Genomic DNA, 22,201 nt, shown 5'->3' with positions numbered 1-22,201 from the left:
AGGTAATAGGAACTTATCTGGTATGAGAGGCTCCAGTGGGATTTGACATCAACTAGTCAAAGTCCATTAATAACAACGGTTCTGTCTTATATTTATAGATTTAAAATCTAGTCTGACCTGCTGCCTACAACTGTCTACACTGTTCAGTCTGTCCTGCTGACACGTCTGAACTAATAAACACGGTAAAAGTCACATTAGGACGTTCTTTGACGTTATGGCCTTAAGGTTTGTGGTGTCTCTCTGCCGTTTGCACTGGGTGGCTCAAACAGCCGTTATCTGTGAATTTTTTTAATTAATTCAGGGCGTTGCTGAAGAACATTTATAATCAGCAAACAGCTTCACTGCATAAATACCAGAGACTCCAACTCCCTGATCATCTGGTGTCTTGTCTTTGACAGGCTGTCAGTCTTTACAGGTCTGTTCCCTACAGAGATATCAGCCTCATCTTTAACATCTGCATCATCTTCACCATGAAGACTCTGATTCTGGCTGCTCTTCTTTGTGCCCTGTTGGCTCTGACCTCAGCTCAGCGTGAGTATTACTACACTATATATTGTGTGTATATATGTTTATGGACTAGATATCCAGATGGTTAATTTTACTAGCCCAACACAATGAAGGGAAACAAAGGTAATTGTTAGTATCTTTGTCAGAAACAGGGAGGTGGTTTAAATTCATGAGAAACTCAACATTATGCATTTTGTTTGTCTTTAGCATTTTCCTTTGATTGTCGTGACGTTTGGAGGCCCAGTGAAAATCGTTGCTTCACCTATGTTCCCAAAGCCATGACCTGGCTTGACGCTCAGGTAATCAGAGTGATGTGGATTCAGTCCACAATGATTCTACACTGTTTATTTGGTCTGTGTTCACTTTAACACTGGCATCTATTCCTGCCTTGGTGTTTTCCTACTACTCAGCTCATTTTGCTTCTTTACTGACTCCACTGTCTGTTTATCTGCACTGTAGAAAAACTGTCTTCGTCAGGGCGGATGGCTTACATCTGTGCGTGATGCTAAGGAGTATGCAGTGATTCAGAAAGTGATCACTGATGCTAAAGGGACTGGACTCATATGGCTTGGAGGCCATGATGTTACAGAGGTAAATTCACACAGTCTGACAGATAAATACTCAGCTGATATTGGCTTTGTCCTAATGTCATATTGTCACCATCACAATGAACAGCCTACATTACCCACAATGCAACTGGACTGCTGACAACAATGGACATGTGTTATGGTAGAAGCTGCTAATGTTGATTCTCCTTCCTCATTGTCAAACTTCAGTCCAAACCAACACTGACTCAGATCAGACACTCAGTCATTTTATCAGATGTCATGAAGTTCTTCTTTAAAGAACAACTATTGAATTCTCTTTCTGCACTGTTCACATAATCACTGACTCTTGGTGACTGATGTTGACACATAACAACTAATTCATGGCTTTGTAGCTCAAACCAGCCTGAATGTGTCTCTCCTGACTTATTCTGTGTCCCCTCCATCAACCCTAAACACAGTCAGTGTCCTGTGGTTGGATTTGTCTTCATCAGACACTGAAACACGTCACTACATTTGATTCTCTTCTGTTTTATAGGAGGGCAAGTGGAAATGGACTGATGGAACATCTTTCACATACACAAACTGGGCTCCTGAACGACCTGACAACTATCAGGGCAATGAGGACTGTCTACACATTTTTACTGAAGGTAAATCACCAAAATGTCACTATAGTAAAACAAACCATATTAACGTGAACGTCTCAGGTCTCAGGTCTTGGTCTGTAGCACTGACTGACTCAGATGTTGTTGGTACTTACAGGTAGATGGTTCTGGAATGATCTGGACTGTCAGACTCCTCTTCCATCTGTCTGTGCCAAGAACGTGTGATGATCCCAGGTCTGATCCAGAGGCATGAAATCCCTGTGAAAAGCACAAACACTGGTGGAGGTGTGTTTGTCTTTGCATACTCTCACATTTTGTGCCATCAGTCTCATAGAACCTGAATTCTACTGTATCTCATTTGACATCTTCTATCATATCCAGTATATATCATCTGTTTCTTTTCTATGGCTGTAACGCTACTGAAGGAAGGAAGAGACAAGTAACATAAACAGGAGCTGGACTGTCTCTGAGGTTTTGTGCCTTTAATAAGAGCAGACTGAATGTGTTATGGAAAGAATGCTTTGAGCTCCACTTTATTCTGCAGTCTGACTCTTCTTTCTTGGCTCATGCCAAAATAAAAGTCTATCAGCATTGAAACCAGTTGGTCTGTGTTTTATGGCTCCTGTATTATGAAATTTCAAATCACACCAGACATAGCAAATAAATAAATAAATGATACTGTACAACATTATTTTTGAGGCTACTTATTGGAATTTTGTGCCCCACAATATGGACTGTAATTATCAAAGTTACAAGATTTATGTTTTAAATAACGATGCATCAGACATAGTTTAGTTTTGATAAGTGCTGCCATCATTTGACCCATAGTCTGTTGTAGTTGTAGTATTGGTTCGGCTCACTAGGACCCTCAGCCGAGGTTCTTCTGGCTGTTGGTCTGACAAAATGACTCACAGAACTGTGGGGTCATTTCTGGGAACTCTTTAAAGTCGACCAGCTTGAAAACCCGACCATCCATCAATAAACTTGGACTTGGACTAGACTTGGATCCAACACACAGATACAGAATATCTACCTCTATATCACCCCAAGACCAAACAGTAGTAGAAGTTACACAGAGGAAAATATATACTTTTAGGTAAATGAGACGACCTTATATTTACATACAAGTCGAGTCCGACTTCTTTTGAGTTTGGACTTCATCATAGTGTTGACTAGTGCTCCAAGGTTCTTTGACTTCATTCAAATAAATGTTTTTCTAGATACACAGAACAGTTCTCGTACAGGACCTCCAGTGGCCTTTGACATGAGCTGATATATAAATATTTATATATATATGAAAAAATATGAAAAAAATTTTGTGTGCCATATTAAATTTTTAAGGGGAGATGGTTTTCCACCTGAAAGCTGCAATATATATATACTCTATATGTATTTGTTCTGTTCAACAATGCTGTTGTTGCTAAAAGTGACTAATATTCCAGTCTCTGGTATTTATGTAGTGAGGCTGTTTGCTCAGCATACATCTTCTTCTTCAGAAAGACCCTGAATTAGACTAAAAAGGTTCACACCTATGCTCTCCTCAGCACGAACACAAATTAAAAAATCTAATTTTATTGTGTCCTATAAGACCAAAGTTTCTGGAGGTCAGTGACTGTAAATTTCATTTAGAGGAGAAATCTGATAAAATGAATCAACGTTAGCAACCTCCACATGTAACATAACACGTGACCATCATTGTCAGCAGTTCAGTTGTATTGTGGGTAATGTAGGCTGTTCATTGTGGGGGTTGAGGTTTTTAAAATTGACCATATTCCCTTTACAAATCAAGTTTCCCTAATCATTCCTGTGGGAGGTGTCTTTGTCCTTCAAAGCTTGGGTCCTCCACCAGAGGACTGGGAGCTTGAGGGTCCTGCTCAGTATCTCATCTGTTTAGGACAGACTCTTATCCAACCTTTGATGGCCATCTGGGAACTGTTTGGGGAACTGATGGTGGATCTTTGTTGGAGGAGGAAAAGCTGCAAATTCAGGACAGTGACATTAACTAAAGTCAAACAGGTCTGTAGTGTTAGGACTGTTACACTCATCTACCTATCTTCTTCTTCTTCTTGATGTTGATGACGATGGTGATGATGATGATGATGATGATTTGGATATCTTGCGTTACCCACGACTTGTTATTTTGGTAACGAAGAACAGTCTCAGCTGGAACAACAGCATCAACACAAGCCTGTGTTCCAGTCTGAGCCCATGGGTGTCGTCTCCAAGCAGCTTGGTGCCTCCTGCTCTTGCTGTGTGTAACATTCGGTAACAAACACACACATTCACATGCACATACTCTGTGGTAGTTGTCATCTCTCTGTATTATTGACATTATAGTTATTAATGTTATTTATTATAATGTTAGTGATGCCTGACTTGTCCTGTAGCTGCTTCATTAAAACCACCTGGAGCTGGTTGATCAAGGCATCCAGATCCTCAGTACTGTATGTGGAGGCAGCTGGACAGGACAAGTTTAAAATAGAAAATTCCAAATATAGTCCAATATAGTTGGAGTCCAACAGCACAAAATTCAATGTCCGGGCCATGAATCCACTCGTTGATGGTGATGTGAGCAGGGTTGCACCATCTGTTGTTGACTAGAATGCTGAGCTTTAAGCTTTATTCTTATAATCCCTCTGACTCTGCACGTTCCCCACGAGGAGGGTGGAGACAGGGCCTGTAGTTCTTCTTCTCTGTAAGCCTCAGGTGTCTCAACCCATCAGTCTTCCTCCACTTTTTTTCTTCTTCAGCCCTGCTGAGTTGTCCTCCAGATTTCAGCTGTGTAAAGTAGTAAAGACTGATCTGACTACATCTCTTCCTCTGACACATTAAAACTCATTATGTCCATAATTATTAAACAGTTTTCTTTTGGTCCACAGCTGCATCTTTGGATGAAGGTGAGAAAATACAGAAATGACCATAAAGGAAATAATCAGGTTTTATTTCTGATGTGTCTTAATGTATGAAGAAGTACAAAGCCCTTAGTTTGCCTTAAAGTAAGTCAGAGAGAAGGAAATGTGCAGGATGTTGTATCTAACTCTGATGAACAAAGTGGTCAAAGTCCAATAACACAAACTCTAATAGACTGGGTTGGAATTTGGGCAGTGCAGCTCTGTGTAGAACATCCTGTCAGCATCATTTCCAGAGACACAACAGGTGGAAAGACATTATATTGATCCATTTCATATCTGTGTTGGGCTCTAGGAAACTTAACGCAGAAGTCATTTGGTTTGATCCACAGAATATATACATTTATAACATCTGGATATCTATTCCATAAACATATATACACACAATATATAGTGTAGTAATACTCACCCTGAGCTGTGTCCAGAGCCAACAGGGCACAAAGAAGAGCAGCCAGAATCAGAGTCTTCATGGTGAAGATGATGCAGATGTTAAAGATGAGGCTGATATCTCTGTAGGGAACAGACCTGTAAAGACTGACAGCCTGTCAAAGACAAGACACCAGATGATCAGGGAGTTGGATTCACTGGTATTTATGTAGTGAAGCTGTTTGCTGAGCAATAATCTTCTTCAGCAACGCCCTGAATTAATTAAAAAAATTCACAGATAACGGCTGTTTGAGCCACCCAGTGCAAACGGCAGAGAGACACCACAAACCTTAAGGCCATAACATCAAAGAACGTCCTAATGTGGCTTTTACTGTGTTTATTAGTTCAGATGTGTCAGCAGGACAGACTGAACAGTGTAGACAGTTGTAGGCAGCAGAGATACAGCAAAAACCTTTCAAATCCCTTTTAAACAGATTGTTGCTGCTGATGTTGTGGATGTAAATAAAAGACAAAACCCAGCTGGTGGAGAATTTCTGGGTAAATGTTGATGGGAGCTGTAGTTTTTGCTCACACTAGCAGCATGTTAGCCTGCTACAATGCTGACATTAACTTACGTCAAACAGGCCTGCAGTGTTAGTCAGCACTAACTAATCCAATCCAAACTGAAAACAGGTCAGACTGTCTGTCTATAAACCAGTCATTTACCTAAAGTGATGTCAGTGTAACTGATGGGGCTGTTTGGTCTCACTGGTGTCACTGACCAGGTTTCAAGTCAAGCCAAAGAAAGATGGACTGTCAGGTGTCAGACATTAGTGACCTGCTAGTTATTTTAACTAAAATCAGGAATTTCCAGTAAGACCTCTGCTTTGGGCTTTTGCTGTCTGAGATATTCACTAAATACTCCATCGCTCTGGGCCATCTTCCTGATCTACTTATGGATCTTTGGTGGTTCTTCTCAGATGGTGGCTGTAATGCTCACCAGTCCTTGACCTCCTTCCGTCCTCTTAGTGTACAGTCTCAGGATACTGGATTTGGGGTGAAACTCTCCATGCATTGTGAGGAGCTTCCTTGTCTTGACATCAGCAGCCTCTATCTCCTCTTTTGGCCAGCTTATTATACCAGCGGGGTATCCGATGCCTGGAAGGGCATAGGTGTTGATGGCTTGGACCTAGTTCTTCCCATTTAGCTGACTTCTTAGGACTTGCTTTACTCTCTGTGGCTGCTTTACTTGCAGCTTCTTCTTGATTCCCATTTGCCTGTGGGATTCCAAGGTTCATGTAGCTTCCCTCAACATCTGCTCTGCTGCCTTTTGGCAATTCAGTTCCTTCAGACCTGACAACCCTTTCTCTCTCTGTTATCATCCGACCACACTTATCCAGTCCAAATTACATTCCAGTGTCCAGTTGCTGTAGACCCCAGTGGTGTGGATCAGTGAGTCGATGTCTCGCTCACTCCTGGTGTATAGCTTGATGTCATCCATGTCATGAAGGAGGTGACTGATAGTTACTCAAGATATTGTTCTCCTGAAATATGTTGATCTTGTGATCACGATGACATTTGATATTTGTGTAGGGAATAGCTCAAAAAGCCTTTAGCCTCTAGTCTCTGCCAACACATGTCCTGACTTGTCTTTCTTGTAATCACTCCATGCAGTGCACAGGTTGGTCAGTCTGGTCTTACAGTATTCTGCCCCCCTGGTGTTCTTCCCCATTCCGTTCTGGGCCCCCACAAGTATTCAGCCATGTGCTTACTCGTATTAGGCGCTATGATGCCTGACAGGAGCTTCCATGTTGTGCAGAGACAGGTTATTGGATGGTAGTTGGATGGGACTGCTCCCTTTTGGGGATCCTTCAGGATCAAGACTGTCCTTCCTTCAGTTATCCATTCAGGGTGAGTCCCATCTATTTGCAGGTGGTTCATTTGATCTGCCAGGCGCTCATGGAGTGGAGTTAGCTTCTTTAGAGAGTAGGTGTGGATCATGTCAGTTCCTGGTGCTGATCAGTTCTTCATGCCTGGGTTTCCAAGTTTCCATATGTGCCATATCCTCTTCATATAACCCTTTTCTCTGGGATTACTTAGATAGTAGTGTTCCAGCAGTTCTCTATTCTCTGCCCTGGTCCTTGAGTGTCGTGTTCCAGTAGCCCACTTCATATCAGGGTGCCCTGGTTCCCCAGCACCTGACACAGACCTTGTTGACCCAGGCAACGTCTGAGCCGGTATGACTCCTGTGCTTGTTTTTGTAAAGATGTAGGCCAGTAGCGTTAAGGACCTTGCCGAAGGGCGAAGACACCCTGGTCAGGACTTGAACCCCCCCCCCCCCCCCCCCAAAACCCCGGTATCACTGATCAGGTTTCGAGAAAATGTTTTTGTGAGGGATCATAGGTCAGTGAAAACAGTTTATTAGTTGTTGTGAAATAATTTCATTAGAGGACACAGCAACAGAATCTCAGAGCAGTGTGAAGTATCATGAAACTGTCATCTCCAGGTTTAAGTCTCAGATTAACAGAAAGGAGACTGATCCGACAAGTGAATGTAAATGCTGCTCAAATTCTAACTACTAGTTACAGTTTGAACACATTAGGACTGATGGTCTCCTGACACTGATCCATGTGCATCCATCAGTGTATTTAGAAAAGTGTGTGTCTGATCAGTCATCACATTAAACAGCAGATCTCCTCAGGAATAGTAGAGAACAGCGCCCCCAGGTGGATGCACAGAGGAATGTATGACAGTAAGTAAAATGCTTGTGTCACAGTAATGAGCTGTAGTTCTGAGACAGAATGAGGTTTGGACACTTTAGTTGTCTCCTCTTGTATCTTAAATAACAGTCACATGTTTTTCATATTTCTGTCCATAATATATTCAGTTCATGCTAATTTGTGAGCCTGATCCCCCCTGAAATTCTGCACATCATTTGAGTCCTGCCACCCAGAACCACAACTATTCTGAAAAAGTTGACCTAGGACGTCCAGATGGGGGCAGCACTAATCTAAATCCATCCATCATCTATACCCACTTATTCCTAAACAGGGTCACAGGGATCTGCTGGAGCCAATCCCAGCTGACTTTTTTATCTTTAATAATATTGTAGATTGTGGTTTGCACAGATGAGGCCATGAGGGTTGAATCCAGATATTGTTCTCCTGAAATATGTTGATCTTGTGATCACGATGACATTTGATATATGTGTAGGGAAATAGCTCAAAAAGCCTTTAGCCTCTAGTCTCTGCCAACACATGTCCTGAGAGGAGAAACGGTTCCAGCTGTTTTAACATGTTATTGAACTTTTTATTTATTTTCTATCAGGCGACATTAAAGTTTGCTCTGACTGTTTGTAATGAGCAGGTGACTGATCAGCTTTGGGCGACATGTGAAACTGATCCAGGGCGTTGTTGGACCAGACACTGAGTCTGTCTTCGTGGGAAGGCATCCAGGTAGATAGATAATAGGAACTTCTCTGGTGTGAGGTGATATCAGCTCATTTTGTCAACTAGTCAAAGTCCATTAATAACAACTGGGCTACAGATTCCATCACATAAAAATTTATAGTCACTGAGCTCCAGATACTCTGGTGTTATCCTGACTGTGTTTCAGTGTTAATTTCGTTGACAAAGTATTTTCGTTATAATTTTCGTGGACAAGTTTTCACAGACGAAAACGTGATGTTATCTAAATAAAAACTGATGACGATGAAAACTAAATAAAAACATACTGACATTTTCGTTGACTAATAAAAACGAGACAAAAATGTGAGTGAGGGACGTTTTTAGTAAAGATCCAATCAGAATTAATCTTCTTAGACACACATTTGAAAAGTAACTGATCCACCTGGTGACGCAGGATGTGCGAGTACACATCATCATCATCATAGCCTACACTGGGTTTCTGTCTTTCACTGTCCCTGTTTGACTGACCAGTAGAGACTACTGGCCCCTGCTAACTTAAAATATAATGAAATGGCAACAGCTGGGAGAAAACAAAGAGAACATAGTCAATTTCACGTTTGATGCAATGACCTTACTGCTAAATACAGTTTTTCTCTTAAAAATTTTGGAGTTGCTCTTTTGTTTTAAAGAATGAAGAATGTCATATGCAAGTTATAAAGAATGCATATTTAATTTTTGGTCTTTTATGAAAAGGCCATATTCCATACATGTTTAATGCAACTTGTTTTTCATTTCATTTTAATTTAGAATATTTTGTATATTACAATAGTTTTACTAAATTACACTTAAATTAAACCCAATAGATTTTAGTCGACTAAATCTACAGTAGATTTAGTCAACTATGTTAGGCCTGGAGTCTTCCCTCCTCACTGCTGCTGAGCCGCCTAAACCACCAGCCCAGGTGCCGCAGTTCCGCCGTTTCCGCCGCCCTAGGAGGTGGAAGTCAGAACCTCAGTGCGCCGACGAAGACGTCCCCGCTGAGGCTCCAGTTCCGGTCCCCGTCCAGGTTCCCGAGCCTCAGTGCACCGACAACAACGTCCCTGCTGAGGCTTCCGTCCAGGTTCCCGAGCCTCAGTGCGCCGCCACCCTCGTCCCCGTCCAGGTCCCCGAGCCTCAGTGCGCCGACGGCGACGTCCCCGCTGAGGTCCCAGTCCAGGTTCCCGAGCCTCGCTGCGCCGACAACGACGTCCCCGCTGAGGTCCCCGTCCAGCAGCCCGAACCTTGGTGCGCCGACATGCCCATCCCCGCTGAGGTTCCACCGCAGCAGCCCGAACCTCGGTGCACCGACGTGCCTGTCCCCGCTGAGCCGCCAGAGTTCCCTGACCTGCCGCCTGACCTTCCCTCCCTCCCACCCTGGACATTGTGATGGGACCTTGTAGGTCGTCTAGGAGCCGGCCTTTTGGGGGGGCGGGGGGTACTGTTAGGCCCTGAGTCTTGGTTTCCTGTTTGTATTTTATTTTGGTCAGTTTCCTGTGTTCTAGTTCTGTTTGTGTTAATCCCATGCAGCTTTGTGTCCTTACTCATTAGTATCACCTGTGTCTTGAGTTGTGTATATATATCCCCTGTGTTCCTTTGTTCCCCGTCGGAATTACTTATACTTACGTTTACTACGAATTGTAATACAATAGGTGAAGAGTGTTTCTGTCCTGTCTGCCTGTCCGCCGAGTAGTGGAGGATATTTTGTTTCTGCCTGAGCCCTGGACGATCCAAGGAGAATAAAGTTTGTGTCCTGCACTTGGGTCCACACGCCTTTCCTTCACCGACACCACACCAATAGCGTAACAGACTAAAACTAAAACAAAGCAGATGACTAAAATATGACTAAAACTAAAATTGCATTTTAGTCAAAAGAGTATGACTAAAACTAAATTAAAATCTGCTGTCAAAATTAACACTGCTATGTTTCTGACAAATGAACTGAGGAGCTAAATGAGCTCAAGAAGGTTTAGCTGCTCAACTGAAGATATTTTCCAAGACTCTAAAGTCTCCACGTGGCTTCAGTCCAAACTGGATCCAAACAAACTTTAGGTCTTGTCTCAGTAAACACAATGTTTACGCTTTAAGACACAAATGTAATTTTTTGCAAATTGCAAATTTTTTGCAAAACCTTTAGTCTAATTTAGGGCATTGCTGAAGAAGATGATTTATGCTCAGCAAACAGCCTCCATCATTTTATTCTATTATTCTATTCTGTTTTATAGGAGGGTAACTGGTACTGGGTTGATGGAACACATTTCAGATACACAAACTGGGCTCCTGGACAACCTGACAACTATCAGGGTGTTCAGCACTGCCTACAGATGAATTTTGGAGGTCCGTCCATCCATCCGTCCATCTGTCCATCCGTCCATCCATCCATCCATCTTCTTCCGCTTTTCTGGGGCCGGGTTGTGGGGGCAGTAGCCGAATCCGGGATACCCAGACTTTCTTCTCCCAGGACACTTCCTCCAGCTCTTCCGGGTGACACCGAGGCGTTCAGGCCAGCTGGGAGACATAGTCCCTCCAGCGTGTCCTTTTTGATCCTTGGATGCCGGCTCTTCCTATCATTGTGAAGCAGAATTCACCAAGCATTGGATTGTTCACCCACTAACAGGGCATGTGAGCTGGGTTTAGACTGTCGTGAGACAGGTTAGTTTTACCCTACTGATGATGTGTTGTTGCAATAGTAATCCTGCCCTGCCAGAGTTCAACGCGCATTGGGAACAGGTCTGACTTACTACTGACAACAAGCTCCTGCTCCATTTGTACCAGATAGCCCTCAGCAAAGGGCCCCGGACCCCATACACCTGGAGCACCTCCACAGGATGTCACTAGGGTCCCGGTCGAATGCCTTCTCCAAGTCCACAAAACACATGTGGACTGGTAGAGGAAACTCCCATGAACCCTTGAGCACCCTCGAGACGGGGTAGAGCTGGTCCAGTGTTCCACGGCTGGGACGGAAACCGCATTGTTCCTCCTGGATCCGAGGTTGGACCACCAGCCGGATCCTCCTCTCCAGCACCCTGGCAAAGACCTTCCCCGGGAGGCTGCGGAGTGTGATCTCTCTGTAGTTGGAACACACCCTCCGGTCCCCCTTCATAAAACCTGTTGCCGTCCGGTAGATCGCTAACGATCCGGTGGGGGAAATGTCCAGATATTACACCAAAAATTGCTGAATAATTTTGAATGAAGTGTAACAATATATATGTCAAATGAAAGCTTAAAGTCTCATAGTTCAAACGGTATAAAGCAATTTAGGTCCAAAAGATGTATTATTCTTGAGAAAAAGCCATAAATCCATCACTGTACGCGTTTCAGTCTTCAACAACAACTTTTGTTTTGGTTACTTCTCCGCTTGTTCTTACCGTGTATGTACTGCCAATAATGAAACAAAAGGTAGGTTTCATTTCAGCGGGGTTTCCTGAAGAGAATGAGATGTTATTCAACCAATTTAGCCAATGTTTGCCTATTTTCTATCCAGTAAACCAATGAAAGTTCACACCTTTCACATTACCTTCATAGAAGGGGTGTAACTTTTCACATGTAGCTGTAAGCTGCCAGTCACAATGCTTTTCACTAATGATTGACTCAAGTTGTAGCGAATAAAATTCCCTTTCAAATGACATATCATATGATGCTGAAATGTTCTGGGAAGTTATGCAAATTGCCCTGCGTAAAAGGCGAAGCACAGTGAGGAGCACACTAGAACAACCCAGTGTTTTGGAATGCAGAATTGTGGATTTTGTGTGCATTGTAAATAGTTTGTAAACATTGTCAATGGTTTTGATACTTTGTCAGTAGTTTTGATATTTTGTAACTAGTTTTGATACTGTCAGTTTATTATTTATCTTTATTTTTAGAATAAAAACATGTTACGAGTATGTGACGGGGTCCTATCCAAAAGAACCTTGGCAAAGTCCGTAGCGTTTAGATGTTAAAAGTTTTATTGCAATTGTCCTTGTCAGGTACAGCAAACAAAGCAAAGTATTTCGTCAGGATATTCTTCTATAATATCCATGCAAAGAATAACAAGAAGTCTCTCAGCAATCCTTTCTTTTTGTTTGTAACAAAACTCAGTTAGAAACATTCACCATTTGTGACGTACAGTTGATCGTTCAGCACATATAACCCCACAGCTTATCCAACTGTCTTCCACCACACTTTCTCAATAGAATGAGGCGTCTTCTAAGGCCTCCAACCCTCTGACGTCATATCCCATATTAATTAGGTGGGGCTATATATACCCGGAACTCATGTTTGCTCTGGTTGGAACAGGAAATTCAGAAATGGAATGTAGTGCGTGTTGTAATGGAATGTTTGCGAATGTTTGATCTTATGGAAATATTGGATAAATAGAACGACAAGTGTGCACCCTTGAAGCCTATGTGGAATGTTGGTGATTGGGGAGAAAATTATGGCAAAGGTAAGTTTATAATTGCAATGTTCATATATGTGTGAATAAGTGTAAATGTGCTCAATAACTGAAATTTATGCTATGTGTTTGGGCTATGGTTGTTCCTGTTGGCTTAGTGACGGTCCACTCCATCACAGAGTAGTTTTCCTAGTCTTGTTGATTTATATAAGAAAATATGGTGTTTTACAGTTCCACACATCCATAAAGTCATTTTGGCACATTTTTCCATTTTTGGACTCTCCAAGTTCTACAAACTCCCCAAATTCCGCCTGGGCAAAGTCTTACAAAAAACACTGCTGAAAAATCACTTTTAGCTTATTTTTGACTAAAACCTCTTGTGGTCAACAAGTGTGACCCTTGATCCATTTTGTTACTAGATTCACCAGATCAACCTTCATTTCAAGTTCTCTAGTAAAAACAACACAATAAAACTAGACGAGGATTTTTCAATCATTTTTATCAAGTTTGTGGCTGTGTAAATTTAGTACAGTATGACTTATCCATATTCTGACTTTTTCACAATAAACTGGAAAGTGATACCAAGGTCATCAATATAACCCTTAAAATGTAAAGACAACAGCTAGATTAATTTGGGTATGCATTTTTTGCCCTTGTGCAAAAAATGGGGGTTGCTGGTAAGAGGTTAAAAAGAGGAACCACCACCCCGGTCTGCCAATCCAGGAGTCCTGTCCCCGAACGCCACACAATGTTGCACAGGCGTGTCAGCCATGACAGCCCAACAACATCCAGAGACTTGAGGTACTCAGGGCGGATCTCATCCACCCCCGGAGCTTTGCCACCGAGAAGCTGCCAAACAACCTCAGTGACTTCGGCTTGGGTGATGGATGGCTCAACCTCCGAATCCCCAGCCCCTGCTTCCCTTATGGAAGATGTGTTGACGGGATTGAGGAGATCCTCAAAGTATTCCTTCCACCGTCCGACAATATCCCCAGTTGAGGTAAGCAGCTCCACACTTCCATTGTAAACAGTGTTTGTACAGCACTGTTTCCCCCTTCTGAGGTGCCGGACGGTTTGCCAGAATCTCTTCGGGGCCGACGGGTAGTCCTTCTCCATGGCCTCACCCTGGAGCCAGGCCTGGGGTTGGGACCTGTTGGCGAGCACCTGGTGGCTGGGTCTCCCCCCATGGAGCCCAGCCGGGTAAAGCCCGAAAGAGCAACGTGGGGCTGCCCTTCTGTGGACCCACCACCCGCAGGAGGATGAACGGCCTCCCTGATACAAACCCGAGTGGTGTTCTGTTGCTGGACTTCTGTAGTAGGCACAGTCTGTCCATAACGAACACCATGATCAAGCATAAGGGTGTCCATCAGTGCACAAGGCACCAGGACACCCTAGGCCGGAGGTCAATGATCGACTTTGTCGTCGTGTCATCTGACCTTCAGCAGTATGTCTTGGACAATCAGGTGACGAGAGGGGCAGTGCTGTCAACTGATCACCACCTGGTGGTGAGTTGAATCGGCTGGCGGAGGAGGAAGCGGGAAAGACCTGGCAGGCCCAAACGTAATGTGAGGGTCTGTTGGGAATGTTTGGCCGAACACACTGTCAGAGGGGTCTTTAACTCCCACCTCAGAGAATTTTGGAGGTAAACCACAAAAACTTCACGAAAACAGCACATTCTCTCTAGATACTGATTTGACCGTGGCCTCAATAGACAGTCTCAGGTCTCAGGTCTTGGTCTGCAGCACTGACTGACTCATATGTTGTTGGTACTTACAAGTAGAAGATTCTGGAACGATCTGAACTGTCAGACTCCTCTCCCATATGTCTGTGCCAAGAACGTGTGATGATCCCAGGTCTGATCCAGAGGCATGAAATCCCTGTGAAAAGCACAAACACTGGTGGAGGTGTGTTTGTCTTTGCATACTCTCACATTTTGTGCCATCAGTCTCATAGAACCTGAATTCTACTGTATCTCATTTGACATCTTCTATCATATCCAGTATATATCATCTGTTTCTTTTCTATGGCTGTAACGCTACTGAAGGAAGGAAGAGACAAGTAACATAAACAGGAGCTGGACTGTCTCTGAGGTTTTGTGCCTTTAATAAGAGCAGACTGAATGTGTTATGGAAAGAATGCTTTGAGCTCAACTTTATTCTGCAGTCTGACTCTTCTTTCTTGGCTCATGTCAAAATAAAAGTCTATCAGCATTGAAACCAGTTGGTCTGTGTTTCATGGCTCCTGTATTATGAAATTTCAAATCGCACCAGGCATAGCAAATAAATAAATAAATAAATGAAGCTGAACATCATTTTGGAACAGCTTATTGTTAATTCCTGCCCCACCATAATATACCACCACTATAATTATAGAAGTTACAAGAATCATGTTTTATTGACTATGGTGTTGCACATGAAACAAAACTACATAAATACACTGATGTATCATCATCCAAACATCAGACAAACACTTATTTTCTTGCAAAAGTGAATCAGTCACCATTTACTTTAGATTAGTGCTGCCCCCATCTGGACGTCCTAGGTCAACTTTTTCAGAATAGTTGTGGTTCTGGGTGGCAGGACTGAAATGATGTGCAGTATTTCAGGGGGGATCAGGCTCACAAATTAGCATGAACTGAATATATTATGGACAGAAATATGAAAAACATGTTACTGTTATTTAATAATGTTAAGCACCAATTTGCCTACACAAGGAAAAACTTCTTTAAAAAACCAGTGTGGAGCTGGATCGCGAGGGGAGCCTGAGAGATTAAGAGAGCCAACCAAATCCTCTAGCTGTGACATTGATATTGATTAGAATTGAACAACTGTGTTTCTATAGCTTATTTTTGCAATGAGGTATTCCAGTAGCAACAGAATCTCAGAGCAGCGTGAAGTATCATGAAACTGTCATCTCCAGGTTTAAGTCTCAGATTAAAGGAGATTGATCTGACAAGTGAAGGTAAATGCTGCTCAAAGTCTAATAATATACCTCTGATAAGGCCGAAACAAACTTAAATTACTCCGTCAATTCTGATCGTACAGATAAAAAAAGTATATCATTCAAATCTGTAAAGGCTCTAGTTTTAGTGGTATACCATCATAATAACAACAAAACGTTGTGCTTTTTTTAATTAAAGAAAGCCGACAGGGTGCGCTCTCGGCCTTTTCTGTCTCTGCCATTTCTCTTCACAGACGCGTAAATAAAATAACCAGAATCTCAGCGAATATTTGCCTCATAAAAATAAGAATTATATAACTAGAAAGCTTGAAATGTTTTCTTTTAAGTGAAACAATTCAAGTCGAAAACAAATCATCACTTTTTATTTAATCCGTATGAACGTAAGGAGAAGTCTTTCCTGAGAAGTTTTTTCCTGTCTCACCTCATTACAGGTAATGCGGTCCCGCCTTGTACACTGTCCACTGTTCACATGTAAATAATCTCAGGTGAACCAGGTAAATATGTGCACGCCCCCGAGAAATGACACAAAATATCAAACTTCATCATAGAATTTACTCACTTTTTCTGCGCGTTTGGATGATGGCGCGTCACGCACGTGAAAAAGCGCTTCTTGTATTCCACACAGAGACAAATAGTTTAGTTTGTCCTCAGAGTAAAAACACTGATTTTAACTCAAATGAGGATCGTTTGGCTCCTCATTGTTTTGTATTGTGCTGCACTAATCTGTGCCATCTACATTGACTGAAAGGCTCATTATGCGCGTCTTTGTCTGGTCGTTCAGTGCGTCTTTTGTGTTCTCAGGTAAATCACATGACTATTCATCCTCAGACACACCCTCTTGCATATGGCCTTTCTGGACAAAAAGTGTCTTAGAAAATTTAAATCAGTGTATTGCTTACTGTGAATGTGTGAACAAGATGACATTCACAACATTGTGAAGTAAACACTTTAGCCTACAACATGAAGGTCTCCAAAGTCTTGTGAACCAATGTTCTGTTTGTGTTTTATGGTCTTATTTCAGTGAGTAAAAAATTGTAGTTTTGCACTAACCATGCATAAACACTTTTTTCTCAAAAACACAATCATGTATAAACTTGCTGCTCACATATTATTGTAGCCAATTTTGTGCTGATTACAGTGTAGACTTTAGACATTATGTTTAAAAGACACTGAAAAAAGCACAAATGTCAGGACATGTCAAAATTTGTCCAGGCCCCCAAAACCCCCTCAGACCCCAGAGGGTTAACAGTATTCTATCGTCTGGTGTTGTTCCTTCTAATTTCAAACATGCGGAAGTGCAACCGCTTGTGAAGAAGCCTAGTCTTGAGCCATCTGTGCTGGCTAATTATAGACCTATTTTTGGACTACCGTTTTTTTCAAAGGTATTAGAAAAAGTTGTGTATGCTCAATTGAAAGTGTTTTTGGATGAGCATGAGATCCTAGAGATCTTCCAGTCCTGTTTCAAACCACATCACAGCACAGAGTCAGCTTTAATTAAGGTTTTTAATGATATTTTCACTTGTTCTGATACTGGCGATTTCCTGGTTCTTATTCTTCTTGATTTATCTGCTGCCTTTGACACAGTTGACCACCACATTTTGATTTCTCGCCTGCATGATGTTGTAGGTATCAGTGGTCTTGCATTGGAGTGGTTTAGATCTTACCTGGCAGCTAGAACTTTCTCTGTGGGTCTTGCCAGCTTTAAATCCTCCTCTGCTCGTGTGTCCTCCGGCATTCCCCAAGGTTCAGTTTTGGGGCCTTTGCTTTATTCCCTCTACTTGCTTCCTCTGGGTTTCATCTTCGGACGACCTGGCATATCGTTCCATTGTTATGCAGATGATACCCAGGTTTATTTTCTGTTGAAGCAAAAGGAGGGTTTTTCAATTGCACTTTTGCTCGCATGTCTTGATCACATTAAAGCCTGGATGGCATTAAATTTTCTTCACTTTAATGAGGCAAAGACGGAAGTAATGCTGGTTGGCTCTAGTGCTTCCAGTGAATCTTCCAATGTTAATCTAGGATCCTTGACATCACATCTTAGACCACTGGTCACTAATTAAGGGTTCAAAATGGACACGGACCTTAAATTTGATAAGCAAATTGGTGCGGTGGTAAAATCCAGTTTTTTCCACTTAAGGCGTTTGGCAAAACTACGACCTCTAGTGTCAAGGCAGCACTTTGAGCTAGTAATGCATGCCTTTGTTACATCACGCCTTGACTATTGTAATGCTCCGTATGTTGGGGTTAGTCAGGCATCCTTTTCACGTCTCCAGCTGGTCCAAAATGCAGCGGCTCATCTTTAAACTGGAACGCAAAAATACAAGCATACACACCTATCCTGGCTGCACTCCATTGGCTGCCAGTGTCTTTTAGAGTTCATTTTAAGGTTTTATGATTTGTTTTTAAATCTTTAAATGGCCTTACCCCATCTTATCTTACTGAACTCTTTTACCCTTATACTCCTAGCCACTCCCTAGATCAGCCGACCTCCTGGTTCTACCAAAAACGAGGAGGAAGCTTCTTGGAGATAGAGCTCTATTGCTGCCCCAAGGCTATGGAACAATTTGTCTTTGCACATAAGACAAACCCCTACATTAGTTATGTTCAAAGCACAACTTAAAATCTATTTCTATACCCAGGTCTTTGGACCGGTGTGATGAATTGATTATGGACTTTTTTTTATTGTTTTATTTTGAAAAACTTTTGACCTGTTTTTAAAATTCTTCTTTTATGTATATCTGTTTCCTGTTTGTTTTGGTGTACGGCACTTTGTGTCATCTCCTGCTGTTCTTAAAGCGCCTCATAAATAAAAGTATTATTATTATTATTACTATTATTCTTAAACTAGCTCAGACGTTGCCCGGGTCAACAAGGTCTGTGTCTGGTGCTGGGAAACCAGGGCAGTCTGATATGAATTGGGGTACTGGAACACGACACTCATGGATCAGGGCAGAGAATAGAGAACTGCTGGAACACTACTACCTAAGTAATCCCAGGGAAAGGGACTATATGAAGAGGATGTGGGACATATGGAAACTTGGAAACCCAGGCATGAAGAACTGATCAGCACCAGGAACTGACATGATCCACACCTACTGTCTATAGAAGCTAACTCCACTCCATGAGCACCTGGCAGATCAAATGATCCAGCTGCAAGTAGATGGGACTCACCCTGAATGGATAACTGAAGGAAGGACAGTCTTGATCCTGAAGGACCCCCAAAAGGGGGCAATCCCATCCAACTACAACCTAATAACCTGTCTCTGCACAACATGGAAGCTCCTGTCAGGCATCATAGCAGCTAATACGAGTAAGCACATGGCTGAATACTTGAGCAGGGCCCATAAAGGAATGGGGAAGAACACCAGGGTGGCAGAACTCTGTAAGACCAGACTGACTAACCTGTAGACTGCCCTGATTGATTACAAGAAAGACATCGAAGACATCGACTCACTGATTCACACCACCAGGGTCTACAGCAATGACACTGGAATGTCATTTGAACTGGATAAGTGTGGTCGGATGATAACAGAGAGAGAAAGGGTTGTCAGGACTGAAGGAACTGAATTGCCAAAAGGCAGCAGAGCACATGTTGAGGGAAGCTACGAGAACCTTGGAAATCCCACAGGAAGATGGAAATCAAGAAGAAGCTGCAAGTAAAGCAGCCACAGAGAGTAAAGCAAGTCCTAAGAAGTCAGCTAAATGCGAAGAACAAGGTCCAAGCCATCAACACCTATGCCCTGCCGGGCATCGGATACCCCGCTGGTATAATAAGCTGGCCAAAAGAGGAGATAGAGGCCGCTGATGTCAAGACAAGGAAGCTCCTCACAATGCATGGAGAGTTTCACCCCAAATCCAGCATCCTGAGACCGTACACTAAGAGGACGGAAGGAGGTCGAGGACTGGTGAGCATTATAGCCACCATCTGAGAAGAACCACCAAAAATCCATAAGTAGATCAGGAAGATGGCCGAGAGCGATGGAGTATTTAGTGAATATCTCAGACAGCAAAAGCCCGAAGCAGAGGTCTTACTGGAAATTCCTGAATTTATCGTAAGGATATTTGATTTTTTATTCAAACCTGTTCATTTTCTGTTAACCTGAGATCTAAATTTGTTGATGACAGTTTCCTGCTTCTTCACACTGCTCTGAGATTCTGTTGCTTTGTCCTCTAATGACATTTTTACACAACGTAAAGGTTAACTAATAAAACAGTTTTCACTGAGATATGGCACCACTGTCAGACTGGAAAATAACTAGCAGGTCACTAATGTCTGACACCTGACAGTCCATCTTTCTTTGGCTTGACTTGAAACCTGATCAGTGACACCAGTACGACCAAACAGCCCCATCAGTTACACTGACATCACTTTAGGTAAATGACTGGTTTATAGACACAGTCTGACCTGGTTTCAGTTTAGACTGGATTAGTTAGTGCTGACTATCACTGCAGGCCTGTTTGACTTAAGTTAATTTCACTGTCCTGAATTTGCAGCTTTTCCTCCTCCAAAAAAGATCCACCATCAGTTCCCCAAACAGCTCCCAGATCATGATGAAAGGTTGGATCAGAGTTTGGTTTTCTTTAAAACTGCCTGTTGACTCAAGGTGATATTTCATTTGTTCATGCTGATTCTGAGCAGGTGGAATAATAAATATGTTTGTTCAGCATTGTAGCAGGCTAACATGCTGCTAGTGTGAGCAAAAACTACAGCTCCCATCAACATTTACCCAGAAATTCTCCACCAGCTGGGTTTTGTCTTTTATTTACATCCACAACATCAGCAGCAACAATCTGTTTAAAAGGGATCTGAAAGGTTTTTGTTGTATCTCTGCTGCCTACAACTGTCTACACTGTTCAGTCTGTCCTGCTGACACGTCTGAACTAATAAACACAGTAAAAGTCACATTAGGACGTTCTTTGACGTTATGGCCTTAAGGTTTGTGGTGTTCTCTCTGCCGTTTGCACTGGGTGGCTCAAACAGCCGTTATCTGTGAATTTTTTTAATTAATTCAGGGCGTTGCTGAAGAACATTTATTCTGAGCAAACAGCTTCACTACATAAATACCAGAGACTCCAACTCCCTGATCATCTGGTGTCTTGTCTTTGACAGGCTGTCAGTCTTTACAGGTCTGTTCCCTACAGAGATATCAGCCTCATCTTTAACATCTGCATCATCTTCACCATGAAGACTCTGATTCTGGCTGCTCTTCTTTGTGCCCTGTTGGCTCTGGACACAGCTCAGGGTGAGTATTACTACACTATATATTGTGTGTATATATGTTTATGGAATAGATATCCAGATGTTATAAATGTATATATTCTGTGGATCAAACCAAATGACTTCTGCGTTAAGTTTCCTAGAGCCCAACACAGATATGAAATGGATCAATATAATGTCTTTCCACCTGTTGTGTCTCTGGAAATGATGCTGACAGGATGTTACTAGCCCAAACAATGAAGTGAAACAAAGATAATTATCAATTTTCCCAAAAACAGAGCTGTGTAACCACAAACTCAATATTACTCATTCTGTTTGTCTTTAGGACAGTCTTGTCCCTCTGGTTGGGCTCTGAATAATGGCCGTTGCTTCACCTATGTTCCCAGATATATGTCTTGGAATGACGCTCAGGTAATCAGAGTGATGTGGATTCAGTCCACAATGATTCTACACTGTTTATTTGGTCTGTGTTCACTTTAACACTGGCATCTATTCCTGCCTTGGTGTTTTCCTACTACTCAGCTCATTTTGCTTCTTTACTGACTCCACTGTCTAACTGCACTGTAGGTAAACTGTCGGAACAAGAATGCAAACCTTGCATCTGTGCGTGACAAAGATGACTATGCAGTAATTCAGAAGGTGATCGCTGACGGCAAATGGACTAGAACAGTATGGATTGGAGGACAAAAGGTAAAACATTCAACAGTTCACACAGTCTGAGAGAAAAGTACACTGCTGATACAGGCTTTATCCTAATACAGTCACCATCACAATGAAAACTGAAACACATCACTACATTTTATTTTCTTCTGTTCTCCAGGGGGGATCCTGGTTCTGGATTGATGGAACACCTTTCAGATACACAAACTGGGCTCCTGGACAACCTGACTACGAATGGGGCAATGAGTTCTGCATTCAAGTGAATTACGGAGGTAAATCACCAAAATTTCAGAGTAATAAAACAAACGTTATGTTAATGTGACCATGGCCTCAATAGACAGTCTCATGTCTTGGTCTATAGCACTGACTGACTCACATGTTGATATTTAAAGCTCAGAAGCTCTGGGGTGACGAGTACTGTGGCAGCCTTATGCATTTTGTCTGCTCTAAGAACGTGTGATGATCCCAGGTCTGATCCAGAGGCATGAAATCCCTGTGAAAAGCACAAACACTGGTGGAGGTGTGTTTGTCTTTGCATACTCTCACATTTTGTGCCATCAGTCTCATAGAACCTGAATTCTACTGTATCTCATTTGACATCTTCTATCATAT

General features: G+C 42.4%; 2 protein-coding genes across 4 annotated transcripts; both read left to right on the top strand.

Moving 5' to 3' along the window:
* Window positions 1–720: 720 nt before the first annotated feature.
* Window positions 721–22,172, top strand: LOC113141693 (C-type lectin-like). 3 transcript variants are annotated; one of them, XR_003296778.1, is made up of 5 exons: window positions 721–806; window positions 967–1,098; window positions 1,591–1,702; window positions 1,815–1,936; window positions 22,104–22,162. XR_003296778.1 is itself a non-coding variant. In XM_026326278.1 (5 exons), exons 1-4 carry the CDS (start codon window positions 786–788, stop codon window positions 1,880–1,882), a joined length of 333 nt encoding a protein of 110 aa, XP_026182063.1. In that variant the 5' UTR covers window positions 721–785; the 3' UTR covers window positions 1,883–1,891; window positions 22,059–22,172. The 3 variants fall into 3 exon arrangements, 2 of the variants coding, with proteins under 2 accessions (XP_026182063.1, XP_026182060.1); XM_026326278.1 differs by having other exon boundaries at window positions 1,815–1,891; window positions 22,059–22,172; XM_026326275.1 differs by lacking the exon at window positions 22,104–22,162 and having other exon boundaries at window positions 1,815–2,014.
* On the top strand, window positions 20,751–22,111 carry LOC113141592 (type-2 ice-structuring protein-like). The gene is made up of 5 exons (XM_026326107.1): window positions 20,751–20,954; window positions 21,255–21,340; window positions 21,497–21,619; window positions 21,750–21,861; window positions 21,982–22,111. Exons 1-5 carry the CDS (start codon window positions 20,894–20,896, stop codon window positions 22,047–22,049), a joined length of 450 nt encoding a protein of 149 aa, XP_026181892.1. The 5' UTR covers window positions 20,751–20,893; the 3' UTR covers window positions 22,050–22,111.
* Window positions 22,173–22,201: the final 29 nt, after the last annotated feature.

The sequence above is a fragment of the Mastacembelus armatus genome, chromosome 18 (genome assembly GCF_900324485.2).
Source record: "Mastacembelus armatus chromosome 18, fMasArm1.2, whole genome shotgun sequence".
Taxonomy (NCBI): domain Eukaryota; kingdom Metazoa; phylum Chordata; class Actinopteri; order Synbranchiformes; family Mastacembelidae; genus Mastacembelus; species Mastacembelus armatus.
This window is presented reverse-complemented; position numbering and strand designations above follow the sequence as displayed.

What these genes read in the sequence shown, in the direction of transcription:
- LOC113141592 (XM_026326107.1), top strand. Translation starts at nt 20,894, where the DNA reads ATGAAGACTCTGATTCTGGCTGCTCTTCTTTGTGCCCTGTTGGCTCTG. An exon ending in TGTCTTGGAATGACGCTCAG is followed by an intron (nt 21,341 to 21,496) that starts GTAATCAGAGTG and finishes ACTGCACTGTAG; the next exon opens with GTAAACTGTCGGAACAAGAA. An exon ending in CATTCAAGTGAATTACGGAG is followed by an intron (nt 21,862 to 21,981) that starts GTAAATCACCAA and finishes TGATATTTAAAG; the next exon opens with CTCAGAAGCTCTGGGGTGAC.
- LOC113141693 (XM_026326278.1), top strand. Translation starts at nt 786, where the DNA reads ATGACCTGGCTTGACGCTCAG. An exon ending in GAGGCCATGATGTTACAGAG is followed by an intron (nt 1,099 to 1,590) that starts GTAAATTCACAC and finishes TCTGTTTTATAG; the next exon opens with GAGGGCAAGTGGAAATGGAC. An exon ending in TCTACACATTTTTACTGAAG is followed by an intron (nt 1,703 to 1,814) that starts GTAAATCACCAA and finishes TGGTACTTACAG; the next exon opens with GTAGATGGTTCTGGAATGAT.